The 26,053-nt window shown below is 40.4% G+C and overlaps 1 protein-coding gene across 1 annotated transcript in view; it reads left to right on the top strand.

Annotated features, from left to right (window-relative positions):
• Positions 1-2,830: 2,830 nt before the first annotated feature.
• The window catches only part of LOC109485125 (contactin-4-like), a 53,640-nt gene continuing 30,417 nt past the window's right edge, over positions 2,831-26,053 (top strand). The window contains exons 1-14 of the mRNA XM_019788559.1: positions 2,831-2,919; positions 7,828-7,976; positions 8,639-8,838; positions 9,757-9,877; positions 13,852-13,947; positions 14,672-14,769; positions 15,847-15,973; positions 16,845-16,938; positions 17,552-17,751; positions 18,863-19,073; positions 19,319-19,383; positions 19,770-19,944; positions 21,339-21,466; positions 22,549-22,721. Coding sequence (XP_019644118.1) covers positions 7,883-7,976; positions 8,639-8,838; positions 9,757-9,877; positions 13,852-13,947; positions 14,672-14,769; positions 15,847-15,973; positions 16,845-16,938; positions 17,552-17,751; positions 18,863-19,073; positions 19,319-19,383; positions 19,770-19,944; positions 21,339-21,466; positions 22,549-22,721 — 1,782 coding nt within the window. The 5' untranslated portion in view covers positions 2,831-2,919; positions 7,828-7,882. The remainder of the gene's footprint in view (positions 2,920-7,827; positions 7,977-8,638; positions 8,839-9,756; positions 9,878-13,851; positions 13,948-14,671; positions 14,770-15,846; positions 15,974-16,844; positions 16,939-17,551; positions 17,752-18,862; positions 19,074-19,318; positions 19,384-19,769; positions 19,945-21,338; positions 21,467-22,548; positions 22,722-26,053) is intronic.

The raw sequence follows: 26,053 nt of genomic DNA, 5'->3' as shown, positions 1-26,053 counted from the left end.
GATCATAGACCCCCATTTTTTTTTGCTCTGCAGTGGCATAGTTACTTCCGGATTCGTTGCGTTTCGCTGCGGTGTGATGCGTTGCACGAGAAATACCCCCAAATTTTACCTATACAGGGTGTTATATAGATGGTACTGTTTGTGCAGAACGACAATTGTTGTACTCCACAGGACAAGGGTTGACAAAAAGGAAGTCCAACTGAACAACAAAACTATGCCCATGTACTGTGAAATGTAAAGTAGAGCTGGAGCTAAACTGTAGAAACTTATATTGTGACAAATGTTTAACATTTGAGGCCGGAATGTATCTATTTCTGCATGGAAGTTAGGAAGTTATTATTGTCTGTAAAATTGTTAATGCAGATGTATATTTTTGGTAAATCCCAAAATAAGGACGAGACAATTGTTATAGGTGTGAATTAGCCAGTGCAACCAAGTGCTAGGAATTTCTTTTGTAAATGATATTTGTAAGAATCAATAATTGAATTCGAATTTGTATCAGAGGTCAATGTAGAGGCCTGTTTGAACCAATAACCTTGTTTGAATGAACGAATGAATGATGCTTAATTAATGCACCCGGCTCGTGTGGGCTTATAAGACACCAGAAGAAAATATAGAACAAATGGGATATACATAAGGCCACAGCATGTAAATTTTATGGATGACATGGTCCGCGGACTCCAAATCTAATGCAAGCGGACGAAAAAACAAACAAGGCGGGCCGAAAAAAACAAGGTTCCTACATTTTAAAATTTTGACTCATTCATGGTACATGTACAAATGGTTTTGATTCAGTTGGAACATCACATATCACTGCATCAAAGTAAAAAAAACACATTAAATCAGAGAGTCTTTTCTTGTCTCCTCTCTTCATATTTATCTGCCATCCACATTCCGGCATTGCAACAGACATCTTTGCCCATTTTCGGAATGTTGACCACTGTCAGAAGGCAACAGAATTTTTTTCCCAAAATCAGGCGAAAATTAATGCGCGCGCTGATGTCATCCATAAAAATTACCTGCTGATGGCCTAAAGAGAACAGGTGTACAGATTTACATGATCATATGAGCAAAGTTGTGAAAATGAATACTAGTATGCAACCTGTAACGTTATGTTTTTTTTTCATTTCGTGCTATTGTTTTTAATTTTCCTTGGTGTAATTTCGTTGTTTGAGGAAAGAACGATGACATAACATGTGGAAAGAACAAATCAACATCTGTGAAGGAATGACCTCTTCAATTCAGAGTTCAGAGAGAGATTGTAGACTTGCTGTGGTAAAATAAAAAGTTGATAAAGTTAACCTTTATCTGTGATTCTTTAATACTACCAGCAATACGAGTATTGCACATAAATTCGTGCTGAAATTTAAAATGAAGCAGTAAAAGATGCCATTGGCCCCAGGCTAGCATCCAGACTATTTAGTGAAACTCAAATTCAATTTGTTATCACACGTTACAGTATAAAGCGACACCTTCCGGTTTATACAGAATTGCAAGAGCAAACGCAAGGCGTGATCAGGATTCCGGCTTGTACCGGTCGGGACAAACAGTCTGCTGACATAAAAATAGAGAGACTGAAATATGATTAGTACTGAACTTCTTACACTTCACTCCTTTCGAACACTGACTGATTATGATTTAAGTATTCTTTTTGTTATTTGCTTGATTTGTACAATATGGTTTATTACTACTATGTTCAAGTACTTTATTATTTATGATCTACTATTCCTAAGTTTGAATTATTTGGAGCTTGACCTCTGACATCTCACCTCTGACTGCTGACTGATCTTGTATTTTGATTTATGATTTCTCTGTTACGCTTCAATTATTATTATTTTATGTTATATTATTCCATGGGCTCCCTTGGAAATCAGCCCCAAGAGGCTGAAGGGACCACCCATGTGTCTTTAAAATAAATAAATAAATACATGTAAATGGCCTTGAACGGCCTAGCCTGGCTGCAGCCGAAAATTGTGACATGAACTCTCACCCAGGGCTATAACATAGCTGATAGAAGCTCTTTATCCCCCTAAAAATCTATGAGAAAAACCAGGAAAGGGAATATCTAGCTTAATATCGCTAAATATATCTATGAACAATAGCAGTGGCAGGTGTGTAGATCTATATAGACCTAGGCTGGACACACAGTCCCATACAATAGTCTAACAACAGGAAGAGACGCAGTCCCAACCCTGACCTTTGCCTACCCAATTGCAACACCTACCCACATACCAAATATCATCAATCAATCAACAATCCATCCAAAGGTTCAAAAGTTATGCTGGCCGCAAATGTTTGGAAACACAAACACACAGACAAACAGACAGACACATAGACACACAGACAGACGCGCCAAAAACAATACCTCCATCTTTCATGAAGATGATAAAAAAGAAAAAGTTCGATCTGCGCATGCCTACTAGGCCACAGCAAGTAAGTTTTATAGATGACATCAGCGCGCGCATTAATTTTCGCCTGATTTTGGAGAAAAAAAAAGAAATTTTGTTACCCTCTGACAGTGGTCACCATGCCTAAAATGGGCAAAGATGTCTGTTGCCATGCCGGAAGGTGGATGGCAGATAACTATAAAGTGAGGAGACAAGAAAAGGCTCTGACTTAATGTTTGATTTCTTACTTTGATGCAGTGAAATGTGATGTTCCCACTGAATCAAAACCATTTGTACAATGATTGAGTCAAAATTTTAAAATGTAGGAACCTTGTTTTTTTCGTCCCACCTTGTTTTTTTTTCGCCCGCTCGCAGTCGGAGTCTGCGAAGGATGTCATCCATAAAATTGACTTGCTGTGGCCTTACGCAGACACAGGCGGTTTGTTTCCGTGCTGGTCGGACCGGTTCAAATTATGCAGTCGGTGTAATTATGGTCAACCGATCTTTCACATGGGAACCTGCAACATGAGCGGTATGTTGTTATTTCTATTCACATTCTTAACCCCTTAACCCTAGTTCTACAGTCATATCCTAACAGCATGTGCGCACGTTTTGCTGTTGTTTTGTACATGATAAGAATTCTAACATAAGTACTAGTTGCGTTGTACGCACTTTTGCTCGCTCCTTGTAGATGTTAGACATCCATGTAGTGATGATAGTAATTAAGGCAGTTGTCTTGTAGAGTATTTGGTTTGTTTTGCCAGTCTTATGTGTTCATCTTGTTTCAAAAATGCATTCTGTTGTAAAATTTCTTTACTCGAAGCTTGTGCGCCAAATGTGGTAATTTGCATTAAGAATGATGGACGTGCGTTAAAAACCTCTTGTAAAAAATCCGACTTATTTTTCAATCACACTAGAAGTAAACCAACAGGAAATATCTCATGATACTTGTTAAAGTTTTTGTCACACATATCCGAATGCGTCCTCCCGAACACTGGCGAGCTAACCAAAACCATGGTTGGGAGTAGGTCGGGAGTAAGGTCGGCTGTGGTCGGCTGGTGTTCGGCGAGGTTGGCTACTACAGTTGGGCTACGCCAGCCGAATGTTTCAAAATGTAAACATTCGGGAGTAGTGGAAGGAAGGTTCGGCTATGGTTGGCTGGTGATTGGCTGATGTTCGGGAGTAGGTCGGCAGTGTTAGGGATGTGTTCATGGGGCAGATTTCACTCAAATTTCACTCAAATTTGATTTGAATAAAAAGGTTGGTGTGGCCTAAATCTTGACAGAATGCTCCCGAACTTCAGCCAACCTTGGTTGGATAGCGGTTGGGAGAAAGTTCTGATTGTACAACAGGTGCTTGGCGCAGAAATTGAGCTAAAATAACGCTGATATGTAGGTATTGAAGAAGAAGAAGACTGTTTTGACCCACTGACCTTAAATTCATCTTTAACCTGATTTTATATGTTTGAAATCTTTCATGTATTTTTACCTCTCACAGTTACGTGGATTGCTAAATGTAATTAATACACGTAGCCACATCATTCATCTATCCATCCAGCCGTGCCATTCGACTATCAGCTAGATCAGTGTATTCGAATGAATTGTTTCAAAGTACAACATGCGTATGTGCTCGTAGAATTTAACGTCTACAACATATATGTCACACAGAGTAATTTATGGAGTACTAGTTGTAATGTAGGTCATATCTGTATATATTTGTTGGTCTTTCTTCTTTAAGATCTAAAGTTGAAAAATACAGATACCGTCCATTGGTACTGTTTGATTTTTTTAAAGCAATTTAAGGTAGTAATATTTCTGTCCCCTGGGTCTTGATGGCAGTACTAATCGCCAAAGGCGGTAAACGCATTGGGATTTGTGAAAGCAATTATTACATACCGAAAGTTATGAAACAAGTTTTCACGTAGCAAATATTACGATAAATTGATAATGAGAACATCCGATTAGTACTGAGTTCCCAGTTTGTTGTAGAGCAGATTGAACTAACTGTGAGAATTTAGAGCAGACTTCCACAGCAAGTATATTTTATGGATCACGTCCTCCGCAGACTGTAAATCTAATGCGAGCGGGCGAAAAAAAACAAGGCGAGCCGAAAAAACAAGGTTCCTTAATTTTAAAATTTTGAGTCAATCATTGTACAAATGGTTTTGATTCAGTGGGAACATCACATATACACAGCCAGCATCACATATCACTGAATCAAAGAAACAAAACATTACATCAGAGCCTTTTCTTGTCTCCTCTCTTTATAGTTATCTACCATCCACCTTCTGGCATGGCAAGTCATCTTTACCCATTTTCGTCATGGTGACCACTGTCAGAAGGCAACAAAATTCCTTTTTTTTTCCCAAAATCAGGCGAAAATTAATGCGCGCGCTGATGTCATCCATAAAAATTACTTGCTGTGGCCTAACGTACAAATTTGAAATGTTTAACTGACGTAACCTACGCAAAGGCCGTTAATAATGACATGTTTCGCGTATGAACTATAGGACTTAAGTCAGACTGTCACAAACACATCTTACAATTGTAATGCTTGAACAAAAACATAATTTATCACTTGGGCTAGTCGCAGGTGTTTCAGCACAGAAAACCGGTTTTTGGCCACACAGGGGTCCATTCGCTTCCCAGTCGCGGCTGGTTGCATCTGGGCTTCGTTGTGATAGTTGATAGGAAATGACGGGTACAAAGGTTAGGCCACAGCAAGTAAATTTTATGGATGACATCAATGTGCGCATTAATTTTCGCCTGATTTTGAAAAAAGAAAACAAGAAATTTTGTTGCCTTCTGACAGTGGTCAACATGTCGAAAATGGGCAAAGATGTCTGTTGCCATGCCGGAAGGTGGATGACAGATAACTATAAAGAGAGGAAACAAGAAAAGGCTCTGATTTAATGTTTTGTCTTTGATGCAGTGATATGTGATGCTGGCTGTGTGTATGTGATGTTCCCACTGAATCAAAAACATTTGTACAATGATTGAGTCAAAATTTTCAAAATGTAGGAACCTTGCGTTTTTCGTCCCGCCTTGTTTTTTTTCGCCCGCTCGCATTAGATTTGGAGTTTGCGGAGGATGTCATCCATAAAATTTACTTTCTGTGGCCTTAGGGCCCTGTCACACTTTTGCGAATAGCCATTGCGTTTGAATTGCGTACAGGCATTTCTTCCGTAGGCACAATACGTAACGTTACTGTAACGCACTTGTAGCGTATAAATAACGAATTCAGCGAATAGATTGCATTTGACATCCGTATGGCGTTCACATGCATTGCGAAGACCAAACGTATTCAGGACGCACTCAACGTATTCCCACCGGATGCCTAACGCACTTCCGACGAATGCCAAGCGTCTTGTGTGCGTATTCCCTGATGCTTCTTGCTGTTTAATTTGCAGCGAATCATTCATGGGCCGCCCTCAACTCAGTTAAAATGTGTTTGTTTCTATTTCGCCCCAGCCCTGGTCAATTTCCTGTAATATATTGTCAGGTAAATTAAATCCCCGTACCCGGACTTTATACAAACAAAAAAGTTAGGCTGTTAATAGCCTTGATGAATTGGAGATGTCAAGAAATGCCCTCTCTTAATAATTTGAAAACAATGAAAACACCCATACTTGCAATACATACAATTTACGATTTCGCTTACACACAGATAGCATGGACACTACACATCTCTGCAAACAATACAATTTACCGACACAAAAACAGGCAACTGGCGCATTATTCCAAAGTACAGGCAACAAAAAGCAAATATTTATGTTAAATTTACATATATTGATGCAGTATGGATATGGAGGCGGTACAAGGGTGTTCTTTTGTGTTAAAAAGTGTCAAAATGCATTTTTGTAAAACATATTGCACCCTAGGAAAGACGTTTTCCCAATAATCATCTACTTTTCAGCAAAACATATTAGAAAGAGCCAATCTTAACATAGTAATCAACTCATTTGATTTGTCACATCTTGCGTAAAATGCTCCAGGAGGTCTGTTAACCATGGGTTCTAGAGGAGCCGGTACCCCGGGTGTAGCCCAGGTGTTCGGCAAGTTTGCTATCTAGATCGGTACGCAACTTTTGCGCTTCTAATTAGTTATAAATACGTACAATGCGCTGTCCTGTTGCAATACGAACGGTACTAAAGCGCTGTAAGTACGCAATGCATTCGTCCATTGTACGCAGCTTATGCACAGGTGCAGTTCCAGGTGCAGACCAGCGTATGGGCCGCGTGTCCCCCACGAACACATAGCGTACTCATACCGTGTTTGACCGATGCATTACATATTAAAAACGCATGAACTGCGTAACAGCGTACGCAGCGTAGTTTTGGGCATGCTCAAAACTACGCTGCGTACTGAGCCGGGCGGTGCGTGCGCTGTGCGCATGCCGGCGTTCACAAAACTTACACAAAACGACTGAGATGCATATGAAGTGCGCAGTTTGCGTACAGCTGCGTATGAAAAAATTGCCCGTACGCAACCCATACGCAAGTCTATTCGCAGAAGTGTGACAGGGCCCTTACTGGTAATTCTGCTGTAAATAACCACCTCTGAACAGAAGTGTGTTGTACGTTTCTCATTAGTTGAGCCAGTGTATTAAAGGCATCCAATGTAATTTCAGGGCGGCAAACTGGGTTTTCAAATTCAATTTTCTGGTCATATATAACATAATATAGTACGTTGAATCCCTATCCCATAGCATACTAATGTACGTGTCCTTTCTGTAGTACTGGAAAGATACGTTTTCTTAACTTTAGCGGTGACAAAATTTCAGTAGACTTTATACGAAGTCGTAAAGTCCACTGAAATATTTTCTCACCTTTAATACGTCTTTACATATTGCGGAAAGTTTGCTTAAATATCTGCTTTCGTGCTGTGCAAAAAAATCGATGTTGCTGACGGAAAACGGTTGCTTGTTTTGTATCTTAGGCTGCTTGTAGCTATTTATGGGTGGTACTAAAAAAGAGACGCTTCATGTAGCTTTGGGGCTATTTCAAAACAAAGGTGTGAAATGATGACGAAAATGTGCTACGAAATGGCAGTAAATGTTAACATCAGACAGATTTTCTAATCCAATCCAGAATATTTTTATTTTGCCACCCTGTTACCCTTAACTCGAATCCATCAAATTTAACTGTACAAGCAAAAGATATACTTGAAGATCACTGCTTTCAGCATTCTTGACTATGAAACTATGAAAAACCCAAGAAGGAATACATTATTGCAGTAATCTACCAAAAGACAATTTGTCTAAAACTATTGCCTACTTGTCTATACCGTACAAGCTGTGACATATAGCCAGAGGCATTACGATTATTCAGATAAAAGGTGTGAATTAAAACATGCACCACTTCATTAAGAACACTAGCCCCAGTCAAAATCATTACTCTCAACAGACACTTGTGTTTTTTCGTCTGTCTTATACGCTCTAGGTAATCGTTAGTGTGATGCAGCGGCCCCGATAGAGCTGCGAAATCTGGAAACAAGATGGCGTCTGTTAACAAGATGGCGTCTGTTAACAAGATGGCGTCTGTTGTGTTGACAGTTTTCCTACTTGTTTACGCCACACACGTCATAGTGGGTGAGTGCTTGGATCAATTATTTCTATTCACACTATACTATACTATCTTGACAATTTATCTGTTATCAATTTTATATGTATTCATGTGTATTTGTGAAAATGTGTATTCATGTGATGATGATTGACCTAATTTCGTTCCTATTTGCTTCCCTGGTTATATAAATATTATATGATATGAATCTTTATTGCATGTTCTTGCCCAGATGGGCTAAATGCACAGTAGGACATGCAGTATGCAAAAACATGAGTATTTCATACTGAAACGCTATGTTCTAATGCAAAGTGCTAAAAATCTATACATTACAACAATACTATATACTACCTATCATCTACTGTTAGTTGCCCTTTCTTCTCTCTTTTTAAAACATTTGGAAACATAATTACATAGTTTGTCTACTGTACATTCGTTCTTGCATGATATCAAGTGTTTAAACATGCTTGCTTTGACATTTTCTTACATATCATTATAATGACTAAGCTATAGTGTACATCTAAGGATGCGAATTAAGTAGCTACTAACGGAAGTCTACACAGATTTTTACATAGAAACGTTTAACTTTAAAACGTAAACTAACGTGCTCTGCTTCAATAATGGGCTTCAATAAGTTTGCAGTTATCAGTATTAACCATTTTCTCACAAATCCTGCCTCCCATATGCATAGGCCAAGAAATAGTCAAAGACTACATGATCATTGAACCCGAATTCAAAGTGGTACCAAAAAATACCATCTTCAACGCCGAGCTGGGGATGAACTACACGAAGTTCAGCTGCCGAGCCAAAGGTATCCCCGACCCGCAGTACATGTGGCTCCAGGACGGCATCCAGTTGGACCTCACCACCGATCCAGAAAAATATGTGCTGGTGAGCATCGATACCGGTTAGGCCTGATTGATTGATTGATTGATTGATTGATTGATTGATTGGTTTATCGATTGATCGATTGATCGATTGATCGATTGATCGATCTTAAAACGGTTTAATGTGGTTGCCTGTTTGGTTTCATGTTTATATTCATGGTTATATGAATGGCCAAAAAACATTTTGGTCATACTATAAATCGTACAAAGCAGCTGCAAAACAGTTGCTCATGCAAGAGGATATCAGTCGACGTTTCAGGTAGCGTCCACTACCTTTCGTCAGTTAGGTATACGTAGTGGTGGCTACCTGAAAGGTCTAGCCGTTCCTAAAATCATATTATGTTTCCTTTAGTAACTTTTTTTCGGCGTGTCTTAGTACCTAGATGTCTAACCTTCATCGACGTATCAACTGCCATAGATGTACATTGGCACCAACATATATTCTGTCCCTATGATATTGAAGACGAACATTTTATTATAGATTGTCCACTATATAACGACAAACACACAAAGCTATCCAACCTTCTCTCCACTTGCTCAACAGAATTATTTTTACATTTCATGCTATAGATAAATTTAATTTCATCCTAGAAGGTAAATAACCCTTACAGTGTACAAATAGATAAATATATCAAAGAATGCTTAGACCTTAGAACAAGTAGTATACGTTGATTCATTTATTGTCTTGTATGTAGGATAATTTTGTTGTACCCACGTATCTGTCTGTATGTCTACATGTAGCTTTGGACCTTACAAAAGTCGCTGTACTTTTGTTTATTTGTTTATTTGTCTGAGTTAACCACCAGATATACTTGTAAGTGAAAGGGAGGACAAAACAGGTGCATTGACACCTTTACAAGTCGTCCTCCCAACATTGTTTTGTTGTGTCAATAAAGTTTTGTATATTAACTTCTACTTTCAGACCGGTGGTGATTTGTACATCTACAGCCCCACATTGGGACGCGACGATTCGACTTACCAATGTGTCGCCTACAACAGCGCAGGCGCAGAGTTGTCGCCAGGAGGGGTACTGACGTTTGCATGTGAGTGTCGATACTTTTGGGGAATTTTTTTTGTTTATTTTTTTTGGACATACACAAAAAAAAGGAATATAGGAAGTAAACTATCAAATATAAGAAAATAAATAACCTATACAGAATAAAATGTGCTGGAGGGAGAAAAAAGCAATAGGGGCTGTACTACTCACCTCCATGGAGCTAGCTCCATGGAGCTAGCTCCATGGAGGTAAGTACTTCAGCCCTGAGGCAGATTTTTTTCCAGCTCCATGGAGCTAGCTCTACGCACTATGAATGCATATGCCTGGTTCACGTCACCTTCAAGAAAATTCATATACATGGTTCACGTCACTTCAAGAAAACAAACCAGCACTATAAATGTCTTGAGAAATAAACAGCCCCGTGCACAAAGAACACGCATGGTTCACGTCACTTACAATGAAGAAATCATGCTCTAGAATATATCGTGTTTAAACTTGATACGGCCCCACGCACTGAGAACGATACATGTACACACAGTGACGGTCTTCTCAGAGGCTGTTTTGCCCACAGAGCTAGCTCCACGCACTTTGAATGCATATACATGTTTCACGTCACCTTCAAGATAAATACATAAACGTGCTTCGCGTTGCCTTCAAAAAATACCACGCTCCAGAAAATGGTTAGATCGGTGTATTGTCATTTGCAAATCTTGGATAATATGTTTGGTGGTGTTCTATGCAGCCCCACACACTGAGAACGATACATGTACACACAGTGCCGGTCTTCTCAGAGGCTGTTTTGATAGCTCCACGCACTTTGAATGCATATACATGTTTCACGTCACCTTCAAGATAAATACATAAACGTGCTTCGCGTTGCCTTCAAAAAATACCACGCTCCAGAAAATGGTTAGATCGGTGTATTGTTATTTGTAAATCTTGGATAATCGTGTTTGGTGGTGTTCTATGCGGCCCCACACACTGAGAACGATACATGTACACACAGTGCCGGTCTTCTCAGAGGCTGTTTAACTAGCTCCACGCACTTTGAATGCATATACATGTTTCACGTCACCTTCAAGATAAATACATAAACGCGCTTCCCGTTCCTTAAAAAAATACCACGCTCCAGAAAATGGTTAGATCGGTGTATTGTCATTTGCAAATCTTGGATAATCGTGTTTGGTGGTGTTCTATGCGGCCCCACGTACTGAGAACGATACATGGCATGTACACACAGTGCCGGTCTTCTCAGAGGCTGTTTTGCTGGCTCCACGCACTTTGAATGCATATACATGTTTCACGTCACCTTCAAGATAAACACATAAACGTGCTTCGCGTTGCCTTCAAAAAATACCACGCTCCAGAAAATGGTTAGATCGGTGTATTGTCATTTGCAAATCTTGGATAATCGTGTTTGGTGGTGTTCTATGCGGCCCCACACACTGAGAACGATACATGTACACACAGTGCCGGTCTTCTCAGAGGCTGTTTTGCCCACAGAGCTAGCTCCACGCACTTTGAATGCATATACATGTTTCACGTCACCTTCAAGATAAATACATAAACGTGCTTCCCGTTGCCTTCCAAAAAATACCACGCTCCAGAAAATGGTACAGAAAATTGTTTGCATCGGTTTACTAGTATTGGTATTTATAAATCTTGGATGATCGTGTTTGATACTAGTTATGTTACGGCAAGGCTGTCCTTGTGTATTGATTGACTTATATACACTATACTAAATTTTGTGACGCAAACCATGTGTTGGAATTCATACTGCGTTTATTTGAGCTCTCCAGTTTAAAAGTTGTCGGGACCTCATCCTGACCACGATATCGATGTCACCTAATGACCTATGTCAACGATTGGTACAGAGATGCGATTTTCTGCAATCTATCGTGGCTCAGCTTGCGAACAATGGTGGTGTTCATTTTAGAACTGACAATACGATAATACAATAAGAAAACATGATATCAAAAGAAAAAAGCCCGGTTGAGGCCATTGACATTGTGAAATATAGAATTTTCAGTATTCACGGCGTTGGTTTCTATTACGCCTTCTTTAGTTGACAAATAATGAACGGTCCCCGGGCCAACAAACAAAGGGGACAAGCGACAGATAATGAACGGTCCTCGGGCCCAAAAACAAAGGGGACAAGCGACACTAATTAATAACAGGCTATTTTCACTGTTTGTCTTTAGTAGGGAATTCATTTAAGTGTAAAGGCGGGATTTGAGCTCTGCTAAATCAAGGAGGTTATCCCTTTGGCCGAGGAGGTTTAACTTCATTGTTTTGGCTAAATCCCGACAACGAAAGCAATACGTCACCTAATGACATTTGTCAACTGCTTAGGGTCGATTGGCACGGAAGTGCTAATTCCTTCACTCCTTTCGTGTCTTCTTCTTCTTCTGTCTCTGCTTGCATTGTTCGTTTCTTATATCAAAACAGGATATCGAAAAAGGGGGGAATTTCCACTGTTCACAGCGTTATTCTGTATTCATTTTTTTTCAGTTACAAACGGACACATATTATTAAAGTGTAAAAACCTTTGTCTAGACGGACACAATTAGAGTTGTTTACGACCTTCCTGTCATAAAATAATCTGTTAAAACATCTCTTTTGTATCCTTTATTCACCGTATTTCACACGCACATGGTGACGCGGTTTTTGATATTGACAACGCGAAGAACACGATGCAGCTACAGGCCGGATGGGTATCGGAAAAGATGGAGCTACCAAAAACAATGCCTCAGGGCTGTACTACTCACCTCCATGGAGCTGGCTCTATAGAGGTCAATTTCATTTTCTTGAAGGTGACGTGAACCACGTAAATGCATTCATAGTGCATGGAGCCAGCTCCATGGAGCTAGCTCCATGGAGATCAATTTTTTAAGGTGACGTGAACCATGTGTATGCTTTCATAGTGCATGGAGCGAGCTTTATAGAGGCCAACTTTTCTTCGAGTTGACGTGAACCGTGTATATGCATTAACAGTGCACAGAGCTAGCTCCATGGAGCTGGAAAAAAAATCTGCCGCAAGGCTGTACTACTCACCTCCATGGAGCTGGCTCTATAGAGGCCATGCCATTTTTTCTTGAAGGTGACGTGAACCATGTATATGCATTCATAGCGCGTAGAGCTATCTCCATAGAGGCGATTAGTACAGCCGCAGGGCTGTACTACTCACCTCCATGGAGCTGGCTCTATAGAGGCCATGCCATTTTTTCTTGAAGGTGACGTGAACCATGTATATGCATTCATAGCGCGTAGAGCTATCTCCATAGAGGCGATTAGTACAGCCCCTATTGTTTTTTTCTGTTTTTTCTTGAAGGTGACGTGAACCATGTATATGCATTTTTCTTGAAGGTGACGTGAACCACGTATATGCATTTATAGTGCGTAGAGCTAGCTCCATGGAGCTGGAAATTGATCTGCCGCAGGGCTGTACTACTCACCTCCATGGAGCTAGCTCCATGGAGCTAGCTCCATGGAGGTAAGTACTACAGCCCCTTCTCGAAAAAAGTCATAAGGCTTGTTTGAGTCCCTCCCATTACAATAAAGAAAATAATTGATAACAATAGCACTAATAAAGGAAAATAACATGACTGCTGTGATAATAATTCTAGCCTCGACACATTGGTTATGTTATTGTAATTTTGTACCCAGAACCGTGCTTTATCCAGAACCATGCGCAGGAACGGTTCTGGATAGTCCACGTGTATCCAGAACCGTGTATAGGGTAAAAACAATGTTCTTGGATACGCGGAGACATTCCAGAACCAGGCTTATCCAAAATAATGCATGGATGGGTTACGGTTACATTTAGTACTAAAGGACCAGGCACGGTTCTGGATAGTTTACTCGTATCCAAAGAAGTAGATTTTCCGCCCTAGACAAGGAAGACCTGTATCCACATTTTCCGAATACTAGTAGTTTCTTATGCGTAAAGCGTTGTTGAAGTATTCGTGTCGCTGCAATGTTAACAAACTAAAACTAAAACTGTGTCTGTGATATTCGTAGTCGTCAAGTCCTTCGATATGACGCCGCGTGACGCAAAGAACGTGGACGAGGGACAGGGGTTTTCTATTTCCTGTAATCCGCCAGACAACTACCCAGGTAAAAACTTTTAACTGATTCTTTTACTCTTTTAATGCTGAGGTCGCATTTCCAAACCGGGCCCCGGCCGGGCAGTCTTATGGAACGAAAAGTATGATTTAATAGACAACAAATCACAAACTAGTTTTAAAAATTGAATGAATGAATGAATGACTTTATTTCAGGAAAAAACCCATAGTACAGACAAGGACCACATAGACACTAAACACACAACATTCTATATACATTTTTAAAATACGTGTTCCTGAATTAATGATAGGACCTATATTTCCGTGTATTCTTGATATAACATGTTGATTTTTCGTTGATTGAAACAGCCCGGCCGGGCCCCGGCTTGGAAATGTGACCGTGCCCGGCCTTACCCGGGTCCCAAAAGGTGTCTCCCGGCTTAGTAGATCACATTGGGTTGTTCTATGGTTGGGTGTTCAGTGAAAACCAGACGTAATGTGGAGAAGAACTGGCCAAATGAAACAAGAAGTGGCGTGATTCTTTATCCCACATAACTAACTGCCAATAGACTATCAAAATACCTCTTTTCCGTTAGAAAGAGTTCGTGATTCAATTACAAGCACTGTGTATCTAAGTCAAAGTGACGCTGCACTCTTGTGCAAATCATTGTGCTATTCCCATTTTGGCCAGGTTTTTAAAAAGCATTTCTTTTTTATTTGTATATTGCCTTTATCATTGCTACGATTTGTGCAATTTTTAATCGTTACCTGTACAGGACTGACCTACACCTGGTACAAAGACACGCCTGCGCAAAGAGTACCGCCAGACGAGCGAATCTTCATCTCCTACCAAACGGGGAATCTTTTCATCAAGGTTACTTCCTTTCTCCATTTTATCATTCAAAGGACATATTATTATAAAACTAGAAAGGTAACATTTGCCAGGAAAATGCATAATGTTTACCTTCGCATATGGTCTGCTCTGTTAGTTCTTACTCAAACACATTCATATATGATGACAGCAGCCTAAATCCCTCCTGGCGCATCCTGTTATGAAATTACAACATGATGTAACCAAACACTAGTCACCATGGCAACAGACACAACATTGGTTAAGGTCAGAGGTCACTGTTTGGAGAAGAAGAAGAATATGAAGAAACTGAGAAAAAACAATATGATGAAAGTTACTTATATCTATTGCGCATGCTGGTTGCTGCCAAATTAAACGAGATACTAAAAAGAAGGTTTAAAACTGATACACATGACTTATGATTCAAACAAAGACAAACTTTCAGACAGTATCCGCCATCTTTGTTCGGCTACCAAAACAAGGGCAGTTACGTGACCAAGAGGTTAAAAGGTCAACACATGTCACGTGGCTGAACGAGATGCTCATGGTCTTTCATGGTCGATTAATTGATAATAGATTCTGTGTGTCCAGCAGTGTTTTTGTTCTTACTTTGTCATCCTCAACTAAAGGGAAGCAAGTGGCTACTAGTGCAATGCAACTTCGCTACGTATACAGCTCTCGTATTTAGCCAAGCACATTGGGTCACCCCTAGTCCTCTCCTCCTACTTTCAACAAGACTGGCAATGAAAACATACATTGCCATGGCGACGGTGGTTGCTGTTAGGGTTATTGTTTGCATGGCACTGCCACCATTTTATGACTTTGAGGAAGACTTGGTTCCTGTTAAGTCTAGACAGGTACAGTGCAATCCTCCCCTAAGTGTATAGTGAACGAGCCCGGGGGTCACAGAAAGTAGGGCCATCCGGGGAAGAGAGGGTTTCCAGGAATGTGGGCATAAATGTGGGTCAGAGACATGCCATTCCTGTGGACAAAGTGCCTGTACCATTCCTAGAATTCTTGCAAACTGCACACAATACTGTACCATTAGACTCCTCCCTGAGACGTCGCCAAAAAGCGCGTTTGTTTCTTTCTTTTCCACAGAACGCCATCGCGGCGGATTCCGGTGACTACTACTGTCTGGTACAGAACATCATGATTCAGGTACCGAACACAGGCAGTATAGCAGACAGGTCAAGCCCTCCTACTACTGTGAAAGTCAGAGCTGGACGTAAGTTTACACAATTAATGTACCTGCCTAGTACTAGTGCGGAATATGCTGATCAATATCAGTGTGCGCAATCGTTATAATTATTATAAATCGTTAGCATATATCTTACAATATAAATAGCTTGCTTTATGTAGAACCTTGAACCGTGAACGAGAACATCATGGATTTAGACATCATATTTTTTATAGATTGACTGTCTTGACCGCCTTGATATATGTACATTCTACCTTGCGCACTTTTTTTTATTTACTTCAGATTCACCTCAAAACAAGGCTCATGTTTTGGGTTACAGTGATGACTGCGTGGTCAGATATTTGTTCACCCTTGATTTAAACCGTTGGAGGTTGTAATTAGCGGTGAAACATTCACGGGGAAGCTTGTTCCACAGTGAAGTGGTTCTGGGGAAGAAACTGTCAGCATGAAATTTTCTCTTGACTGATGGACTATTGTGGAAGAAAGGGTGATTTTCTGCAGAGAATTGCAGAGAATTTCTGAGTGGGGGTACAAGGGAGTGAAGTTCAGCAGAGCATCTGCCGTGGAAATATCGATATAGTAACGCCAGGCCCTATCATTTTGGACCCTATCTATTTAGTAAACAGCTCAACGAGCTCTGTGCAGCTCCAGCCCAGATGTGACTTTTGCATCATAGTCTTTGTTCCGTATAATGCGTGTGCTTGTTTGTTTGTTTGTTTGTTTGTTTGTTTGTTTGAACCATTCTTTATCCATGAGAAACTCAAATTGGCCTGCAAGCTGCATTTCATTTAGGTCACGAGGGAAGGAGTAAGGGTAAACAAAATATGTCAAAAAGAGTCATTATGAAGCAAGTTTAAATTGTATTTAATCATATTCATGTCCTTTCAAACCCCCACAGCCGCTCTGGATGCGGCCCCAACAATAGTCTGGAGTGAGAAGGTAGAGGTAGTGGAAGGCGGGGATGCGTTCATAGAATGTTTCGACTTCTCATAGTAAGTCTTAGTTTATATTGTATGGATTGATGAGTACGTGTCTAACCAAATTTAATTTCTGTTTGTGTACAATAATCAAATCATGAAATATCTTATCAATTCGCCAACCTTTGCTAAGAATGACGCTGCTTTTTAAGAACTATGGAGCATTTTGGTTTGTCTAAGTGATATAATTTTTATTCATATAGCAAAGAAATTCATATTCCCCATGCAACCAGATAAACCATGTATTGTAAGCTTCATCTGTTCTTACACCTACAACTGTCTTCAAAAGCGAGAAGAAAGTGAACCTCTACATTCATGTATTAGTAACAACATACCAGACTTCTATCACTGATTGTAGAAAGAACTTTATCATCATGACCGGTATTTAGCTTATAAGGGCATAAATGTCTTTTTATGAATAAATAGATCTTTCCTTCCTTCCTTCCTTCCTTCCTTCCCTGCTGCCTCCTTCCTTCCCTCCTTCCCTCCCTCCTTCTTTCCTTCCTTCCTCCCTTCCTTCCTCCCTCCCTTCCTTCCTTCCCTCCTTCCCTCCTTCCTTCCTCCTTCCTTCCTTCCCTCCTTCTCTTCTTCCTTCCTTCCTTCCTTCCTTCCTTCCTTCACCCAACAGCCCGAGCTCGAACCAGGTTTGGAAGAGAATCGACCCCGGCTCAAACCAGGAGATCCCCCTACCGAGGAGCGCCCGGTATGACAGTTTCGGTCACGTGCTGCTGATCCTGAAGATCAAGCCTGAAGAGGGCGGGACGTACCGGTGTGTCGCCGACAACAGACACGGGGCCAGCACCAAGGACATCGAGGTGGTAGTAAAAAGTACGTCTACCCTTCAAAATGTATACAAAGAGCAATGACAATGATGAGATAGGGCTAAGCGCAGTACATGTAGTTTCACATGACTCGTATGGACACTAAAATTCTACAGAGGTGTTACACTACACTACAATGCATACAGATGGATAAACATATAAAGCTATCATTGATATAGTTTACGTGTTTCTTACCTAGTTTTAAAACAGGTATATAAGAGTTTTTGTAGTGCAGTATTAGTAGAGGATGTCATTATGTACATAAATAGATCGTGTGTCTAAATTCAGGGCACCTTTAAAAGAATTACGTATATCCCTAATCCCAAATGAATTTCATGTTCTACCCGGTTGGAGTCACAAAGTGTCCCCAGTCTGTCGTTCGGAGGAGTCCGGTTGTGTCTTCTTAATTCAACATAAAACAATTATGATTGACGTAAAGTCGTTGGATATCCTGTTTTATATCTTTCCACAATATGTACCATTTTACAGCAAAATAGATAAGATGAAATTCACGTTTTAAACATTTTTTTACTAAACAGAAAACTGGGATAATGGAATTTTCTCATAAACAACCAGTGATTCCCTCGCATTGCCTACGTTTCGATGTCTATCAGACACCTTCCTCAGAGCATCTAACTGGAGCTCTGCTTCTTACCGCTATATATACATGTAGCCAATGTAGGTGTCACTCTTATACAATCCAAAATGTGACATCGAAACGTCAGCAATCCAAGAGTTGTGCATTAGAAAATTCCAGTACATAAGCCCTACCAACATGATAAAATAACTTTCAGTGAACGAGAAACTGTTTCTTACCTTTTTTTAGTGGAATGGTTTATTCAGAAACTTAAAACTCAAACATATATACACAATACACTCAACAGACTACAGACTCGCAAGCAACCTTACTGGATGCCTGAATTGCTCTGTGTTTAACACAAAATATCGTTAAAATATCCAGTTTAAAGGTATAATTGTTAAAACATTATTGATTACACATTGCTAAAATCAATTATAAATATTCCTCTGCTTTAGACATTACGCAGTTCCGGAGTTGTAATTAGTTTGACAGTTATTATGCATATTTCAAATATTCATATTGCAAAAACTTTTTGCAGTTTTGCCGAAGCTGAAGCCCCTGCCGGCCATACAGTCGATCGTGCCTGGTGGCAGTATAACCTGGGAGTGTGAGGTCGATAGAGGAACACCTCCTATAGCCTTCACATGGTTCGCCGACAGCGATCCTCTACAAACACAACCTGACAATAAATTCGTCGTCACAGGAGCCACACTAACTATCAATGATCTAGACATCACAGACGAAGGAAGGTAAATGTTTTGTAGATAGAAAACATCATTTTACTTGATTCCTTTTCTTTCTTTATGTCAATGAAAGGATAACGTTTTGATCTTGTTATTGTGCTTTCATTATACGTTGTTGGTAGGTTTGGGTCGTGAATACGAAGGTCAAGTTCGATATGGGCATTCAAGCTGCTTTTAATCGACCACGTATGTTTAATACACCTGCTCCATTATGTAAAGATAATCTCGTCTTTAATAACAATATTTTACAGATACCAGTGCCTGGCTATAAGTGAATATGGTGTTGACCACACGTCGACTCTTCTGGAACTATCTAGTAAGTCTGTAGCTTTACTGTCTTGTAATACCATGTCATTGTCATTGTAATAAGTTTGTAGTTTTCCGGCCATAGCGGGTACAATGTTCCTGCAAATTGGACCCTCTTTGGTCGGCTAACTCTCCTGGGCAGTTACATTCTTTTTAGGCCGATTTCTACTATTTATCCAGCCTGAAAAGGGGTCTGCTGGTGGTAGCCTGCGTACCATCCTGGTTAGCTTACGCCCGCTCCCACAGTCGCTACCGACCAACCAGCGACAGTGGGAGCGGACGTAAACTAACCAGGATCCGGATGGTACCCAGGCTAATCTGGTGGAAGCTTGTTTTTAATTCAGTTCGTTGAACTGCGACAGACCAATAAAGCCATCTTGTATCTTTGTGTACCAGGTCCCAAGATCCGGGCGAAGATCGCGACCCAGCTGGCCCCCCGCGGGACAGACTACGAGGTGTACGTGCGGTGGGAGTGCTCCCCGGTACCGACAGTGGAGTGGACCAACGAGCGGGGGGACGTCATCGCTACCAGAGACCTAACTACTGGCGCTGTGGTGGTGAAGTCGGCAAAGTACGTCACCTCAAATGTCATTGTCTTCGTCAGAAAGACTATGGAATTGTCTCGCCGTATTGTGCCGTATTGTGAATAACTTCTGAAGGCATGATTCGACGTCCATGATTTTTGGCAGGCAGATTACCGTTGTTGAGGCCGACGTCAAGTGCGAATTTGGGCTTTGTGGAGGGTCCGTACATTACTCCAGGGGACCTTTTGTGTTTGTGGCTTGTTAGCAAAATAACTCGGATATATTTAAATAGATGTTCATGATTTTGGTAGGCAAGCTACCATTGTACAGGCCAAGGTCAAGTTCGAAAACGGGCCTCGTAGGGGGTCCCTAAGTTGAATTTTCAACGCAAGGATATTGGACTTTCTACACCAGTAGAATACCAGTCTCTGTCGAAGAATGGGCAATCCACCTCTTCCATGACGTCACGTTATGCGTAGATGACACACGTGACTCGGTAAGCAGTGGATCGTAAGTTGCAGAAAGTCTGTGCCGTCCCCGTCTTTGTTGAGGGAAGTACCCGGATGTAGATAGAGTCTTAAATACCTCGAAAAGTATGTGTTGGTGCCACAATGCTATTGTCAAGTGTTGTGGTACGGTGTAAGCACAAACAAATTGTATTGTATGCACAAAACCATATCAAGCCCTTTAAATAGATGCTAGTATTGTTAGTGATGTCTACTTTCCCAGCGGAGGGTTAGGTTTTGGCTTATTTGTGACGTGTTTTTAGGCGTTTTTATCGGGCTGTTTGTTTTGTACTAATGTATTGGATACTGCCCTGCCATTTTGAAATTGTTTTGCCATTTTGATACTGCTCTGTCATTTTGATACTGCCCTGCCATTTTGATACTGCCCTGCCATTTGGATACTGCCCTGCCATTTGGATACTGCCCTGCCATTTTGATACTGCCTTGCCATTTTAATACTGCCCTGGCATTTTGAAACTGCCCTGGCATTTTGATACTGCCTTGTCATTTTGATACTGCCCTGCCATTTTGATACTGCCCTGCCATTTTGATACTGTCCTGCCATTTTGATACTGCCTTGCCATTTTAATACTGCCCTGGCATTTTGATACTGCCCTGGCATTTTGATACTGCCCTGTCATTTGGATACTGCCTTGCCATTTTGATACTGCCTTGCCATTTTGATACTGTCCTGCCATTTTGATACTGCCTTGCCATTTTGATACTGCCTTGCCATTTTGATACTGCCTTGCCATTTTGATGCTGCCTTGCCATTTTGATGCTGCCTTGCCATTTTGATGCTGCCTTGCCAATTTGATACTGTCCTGCCAATTGGATAATGTATTATAGCCACTGCTTGGGGATGTAAGATATGCCACTTTTTATATAGAATTACTTACGATGTGCCACGTACTGTCTTCTGTTGATAATTTTAGGTACAATGTCACAGCCTTGGGCACGCTGGTCATAAATAACGTGCAGGACTCAGACAGAGGGGCGTACACGTTCAAGATCACTAACCAGTACGGACAGGTCTCCGACACGGGTCTGCTGAAGGTTGTGGGTGAGTAAGAATTCCAAAATTCTTGTAATGATTTAAGAACCATAAATGACATAAATAAACTACAAACCAGTCTTTTAATGTACAAGATAATAAATAAATGTCCTTGCCTCCCTGAAACCTTCCACGACACCTACACCTTCTTATTAAACTCAGATATCCACAACCACTTCACACGCCAATGCAATTATTTAAGGCCATCCAATGCGAAATCGAATCTTCGTCAATTACAATCACGTACAGGGGCCCAACAATTTGGAACAACCTAAGTAGAACTTTACAAATTAGTCCCTCCGTCACCATTTTCAAAAATCATACTAAAGTAACTTTCATAAATAACCCCACACATTCTTAATTTTTGTTTAAGTTTCCTTGTTTACTACTTTTCATCACTACTTTTCATTATTGTAGATAGTATTGTATCGTATTGTATTTTATTGTTTTGTTTCATTTACCCGTTACCTATGTTATTTCTTATTCATCCGATTTATTTGAATTGTTAATCACGTTATGAAGGGAGGCCTCCTCATAAGCATTTTTATGCTTCCGGCCTCCTGCACTGTTACATTTCATTTATATTTTCTTGTATCTGTATTGTTACATTTTGTTTTAAAGTGCGAATAAAAACTGAAACTGAAAACTGAAAAAGAAACCTCTGAAAAAACTGAACATGACAACGTGATGTGATGTACTACTTCGCACTGTTACTGTAAATATATATTTGATGATCAAGCTATTCGCATGATCGAAAAACAAGCAATTTATGCACAGATATATTGTGCTCATTATTAGATTTGTTCAACTTTTTTTGTATGTTTTTGTCTACCTTTATTCTTTTCGTTCCCGTTAACTACCCAGCCGCATATTACTGAGATCACAGTTCTAAACCGGGGCCCGGCCAGGCTGTTAGTCTTAACGAAAAATTCATATTAATGATATAACATAAATAACATTCATGATTAGTTTCTAAAACTTGTGTCTTATTGTCTTTTATATCGTATTTTTCGTTCCCGCAAACTGCCCGACCGGGCCCCGGTTTGAAATTATGTGACCTCAACATTAGCATAACTCCCCCACGTTTCCAGACCCCGCCCGGCTGTCCACCAGACGTGCCCCGGGTAACATCAGTGTGAACCTGGGAGCCAGAGGGACGGTGCGGTGTGACGGGACGGTTCCCAAGCCGCTGGAGAGAGTCTTCGTCTGGACCGTGAACGACAGGATCATCAACTTCGACGCGCAATCAGACCTGTACGGACGGGTAGGTTTTGGTTTATGTTCATGTTTATGTTTATTAGGAATCCCCATTAGTAATACAATGTTTGTTTACTAATCTTCCTGGAGTCCTTTAACATTACATTTAAAAGATGAAATATAATCAATTACAAAGTTAACTTAATAGCTACAAATACAACATGTATTTACAACAACATCCGCTTAAATAACAGTATAACAATAACAATCTTAACACAATCTACACGTATGCCTACTTGCTTATATGTACAACAATTAAGGCTAGCTTAAATTACATACTTAAAATACAGTGGAGAGGTCAGAGGTCCCTATTTACACCATGCACTACCACCATGTGTCGAGACGCATGTGGTTGTACTTGTTACTCCATACTTTAATATTTTCTTTAAATGTTCGTTCGCTTCCAGGGGTCATACCAGATGTTAGATTGTTGTATGTTGGGTTAATCACCAAGCAGATGGTGGCTGCAAAAACAGAATCAAATTGACAAGGCTGTATATATCCGTTGACCAATTTGATTCTGTTTTTGCAGCCACCAAAAGATCTGCTTGGAGGCTACGTTTTAATCTTATGACTACGCCTTGTTTGAAGGAGCTTTAAGAGCGAAAATCCCGTTTCCTGAAATCTGATGCATGTGTTTTATCCGGAACGTTTCCTATCTAATTTTATGCAGAGTTTAGTCTAACCTCCATAGCATGCCAAAAACTGGGGGTTTTGGGGGTTTTCATGGTCTTTGGGAGCTTTTATGTGCTATTTTCTGATTGCATATAGACAACATGGCTGGCCTGGTTGAATTACCCCCGTTTTTTGACTGGGCTAATCAGAAAACAGCCGAAGACCACCAAACCTAGCCTCTACCAGGCACCGCGGATCGCTGGAAAAATAGTAGAAATTGGCCGAAATAAAGGGATAGTATACCAGGGAAGATCTAGGGCCATAGAAGCTCCAATTTGCGATCGTTATAATTTCAAAACTTCGTGACCTCTGACACTTCCTGTCACATGGCCGCTCGTGTCAGGTCCGTCACGGACGAGTCGGAGAGCAATAAAAGGGTTACTTAACCACTTCCCACCTATTAGATACAACTTTGCACCTATTAGATAACGATTAGTGAACTTCAAAGAAGCTTGCGACTCCGCACAGGCTCCGTGGGTCGCAAATTGGAGCTTCTATGGCCGGCTGGATCTTCTCTGGTATACTATCCCTTTATTTCGACCAATTTCTACTATTTTTCCAGCGATCCGGTAGAGGCTAGTATTTCCACCTTTTCCTGGGCCTGCCTAATAAAGGGCGCTTGCCCATCGGTTTATATTTGAAAGCTATCTTTAGGATCCCTCCCTCCCTCTTACACCCTTTCAACATGCCCCATCTGAGGGCTACCCTTTCTATATCTTCTTCTATCGATGATATCCCAAGATTGATTTAGAAAACCACAGTATTGCTGTCTTTTCATATTGTAATTTTAATTTTAATAGAATACAGGACGAACGACATTTTGTAATAGGAACAGAGAAGTGAACTGTATAGGTTTAAATTTGTACAAAACCGATTTCCCTATTTGATACACGTAAGCAAATTCATATTCGTAATGCGACCAGACAAACCATCCACCGAAAACATATCTTTTGTAATTTCTACAGTAATTAAAAAGCAAGGAGAAGTTGAATTTATGTAACGATAGTTGGTTTCATTTTGTATCTGTTAACTGTATCCGTAACTGAGAAGTTGAATTTATGTAAAGATAGTTTTGAAATCATTTTGTTTCTGTAATTGTTTTGTTGTGACATGTACTTGGTCAAGTTTGGCAAAAATGTGCAAAAAAGGGTCGTCGTTCATTCATTCATTACAAATAACGAACATACAGATTACTACAAGGAAAAATATCTGAAAATTACACACATTGGACACAAAACAGCCATCACAAAACTCCGGATAAGTTCACACAAACTCCACATAGAAAAAGGCAGACATAACCGCATTCCTGTACAACAAGGGATTTGACAATTTTGCGATTTAGATAAAATTGAGGATGAGTGTCATTTTGTAGTTAAATGTACATTATATAGAAATGAGAGGGATTCCCTTTATACTCACATAATAGATAAGTTCCCCAGCTTTAGACACAATAGAAAAATTCGCATTCCTTATGAAACTTGACAAGCTATGTATCACTATACTGTCATCAAGAAACTGGATATAATTTTCCAAAATCATATCCAGTTGCTTGAGTAACTGCTTTTTGTATCTTACTACCTGGGTGTCTATCCTTCATCGACGCATGTAGCATTATCTCCGTATGCTCGTACATGTATAACTGTCTCAAGAAGCGAGAAGAAGTTGAACTTGTAAATAGTAGATCACATTAGTATGTATAGTTTACGTGTTATTGTTGTATTATTTCTATGTTTACTCGTGACCTGTATTTAGCTTGTTAGAGCACAAGCGTACAATGAAGGTCTTTCGTTAAAAACACGATCTCTGATCTTACAAATATAGATATTGCCTCTTCACTGACAGGCGCGGGTTGTCAGGCGGATGACACCTGTGTTGTGAAGACGCTGCAGTTCTTTGAACTCATCCGATATCTTGTGAGAGTTGGAGGGGAGGGCGTTGTCGTAGTAGTGCTCCGTCAGACGTGTGTTGTTCCTGTCGGAGTGGAAGGGCCAGAAGCCGTACAGGCGCACCTCATCACATATCTGTGTGGCGACAGTGACCAGGAGCAATCCTGGACAAATGATGAATGAAAGAAAAAAATTCTTAAAACAAAACAGACCATAAAAAACATTATCATGCCGATCATATAGGCTAAATCCTCTTAAGTGTGACTTTGGTGGTGAAACCATCTCAATACGTCTTGACACAGAGTAATACCGGTTTGGCGGTGCACTTTGGTAGCTCTGGGCCTAAATGGATAATATGAAAGAAACAAAATTACAGAATAAAGTGCACCGTGTCATTGCATCAAACAAATGATATATGCCATTGGATAAATGCATGTATGCCCATATAGCATATAGATAAAGATTCGACGAAGGTATTTTATACCTACGTACCAGTAGACGCCCTTGGAGCCTTCACACCACATGTTTGCCAGTAGGAATGCGTCGATCTGACGAAGTCAGGATGGGGATAGATGACCGTGTTCTTGGCGTGACTTTCCCATAGAACTTTTTGTGCTAAGAAGGCCCGCCTTGAGCTCAGCTCATACAGGAAGGCTTCTATGAACAGGTAGCTGTCCCCGTAGGCAGAGAGGTCCCGAAGGAATTTGTCTCTCGCCCCTTTGAAAGCCTTAGACGATCTATGTTCTAATATGATCCTATTTAGCTGTTTAGATTTTCC

This window comes from Branchiostoma belcheri, unplaced genomic scaffold (genome assembly GCF_001625305.1).
Source record: "Branchiostoma belcheri isolate BF01 breed outbred unplaced genomic scaffold, Haploidv18h27 scaffold73, whole genome shotgun sequence".
Lineage (NCBI taxonomy): Eukaryota > Metazoa > Chordata > Leptocardii > Amphioxiformes > Branchiostomatidae > Branchiostoma > Branchiostoma belcheri.
This window is presented reverse-complemented; position numbering and strand designations above follow the sequence as displayed.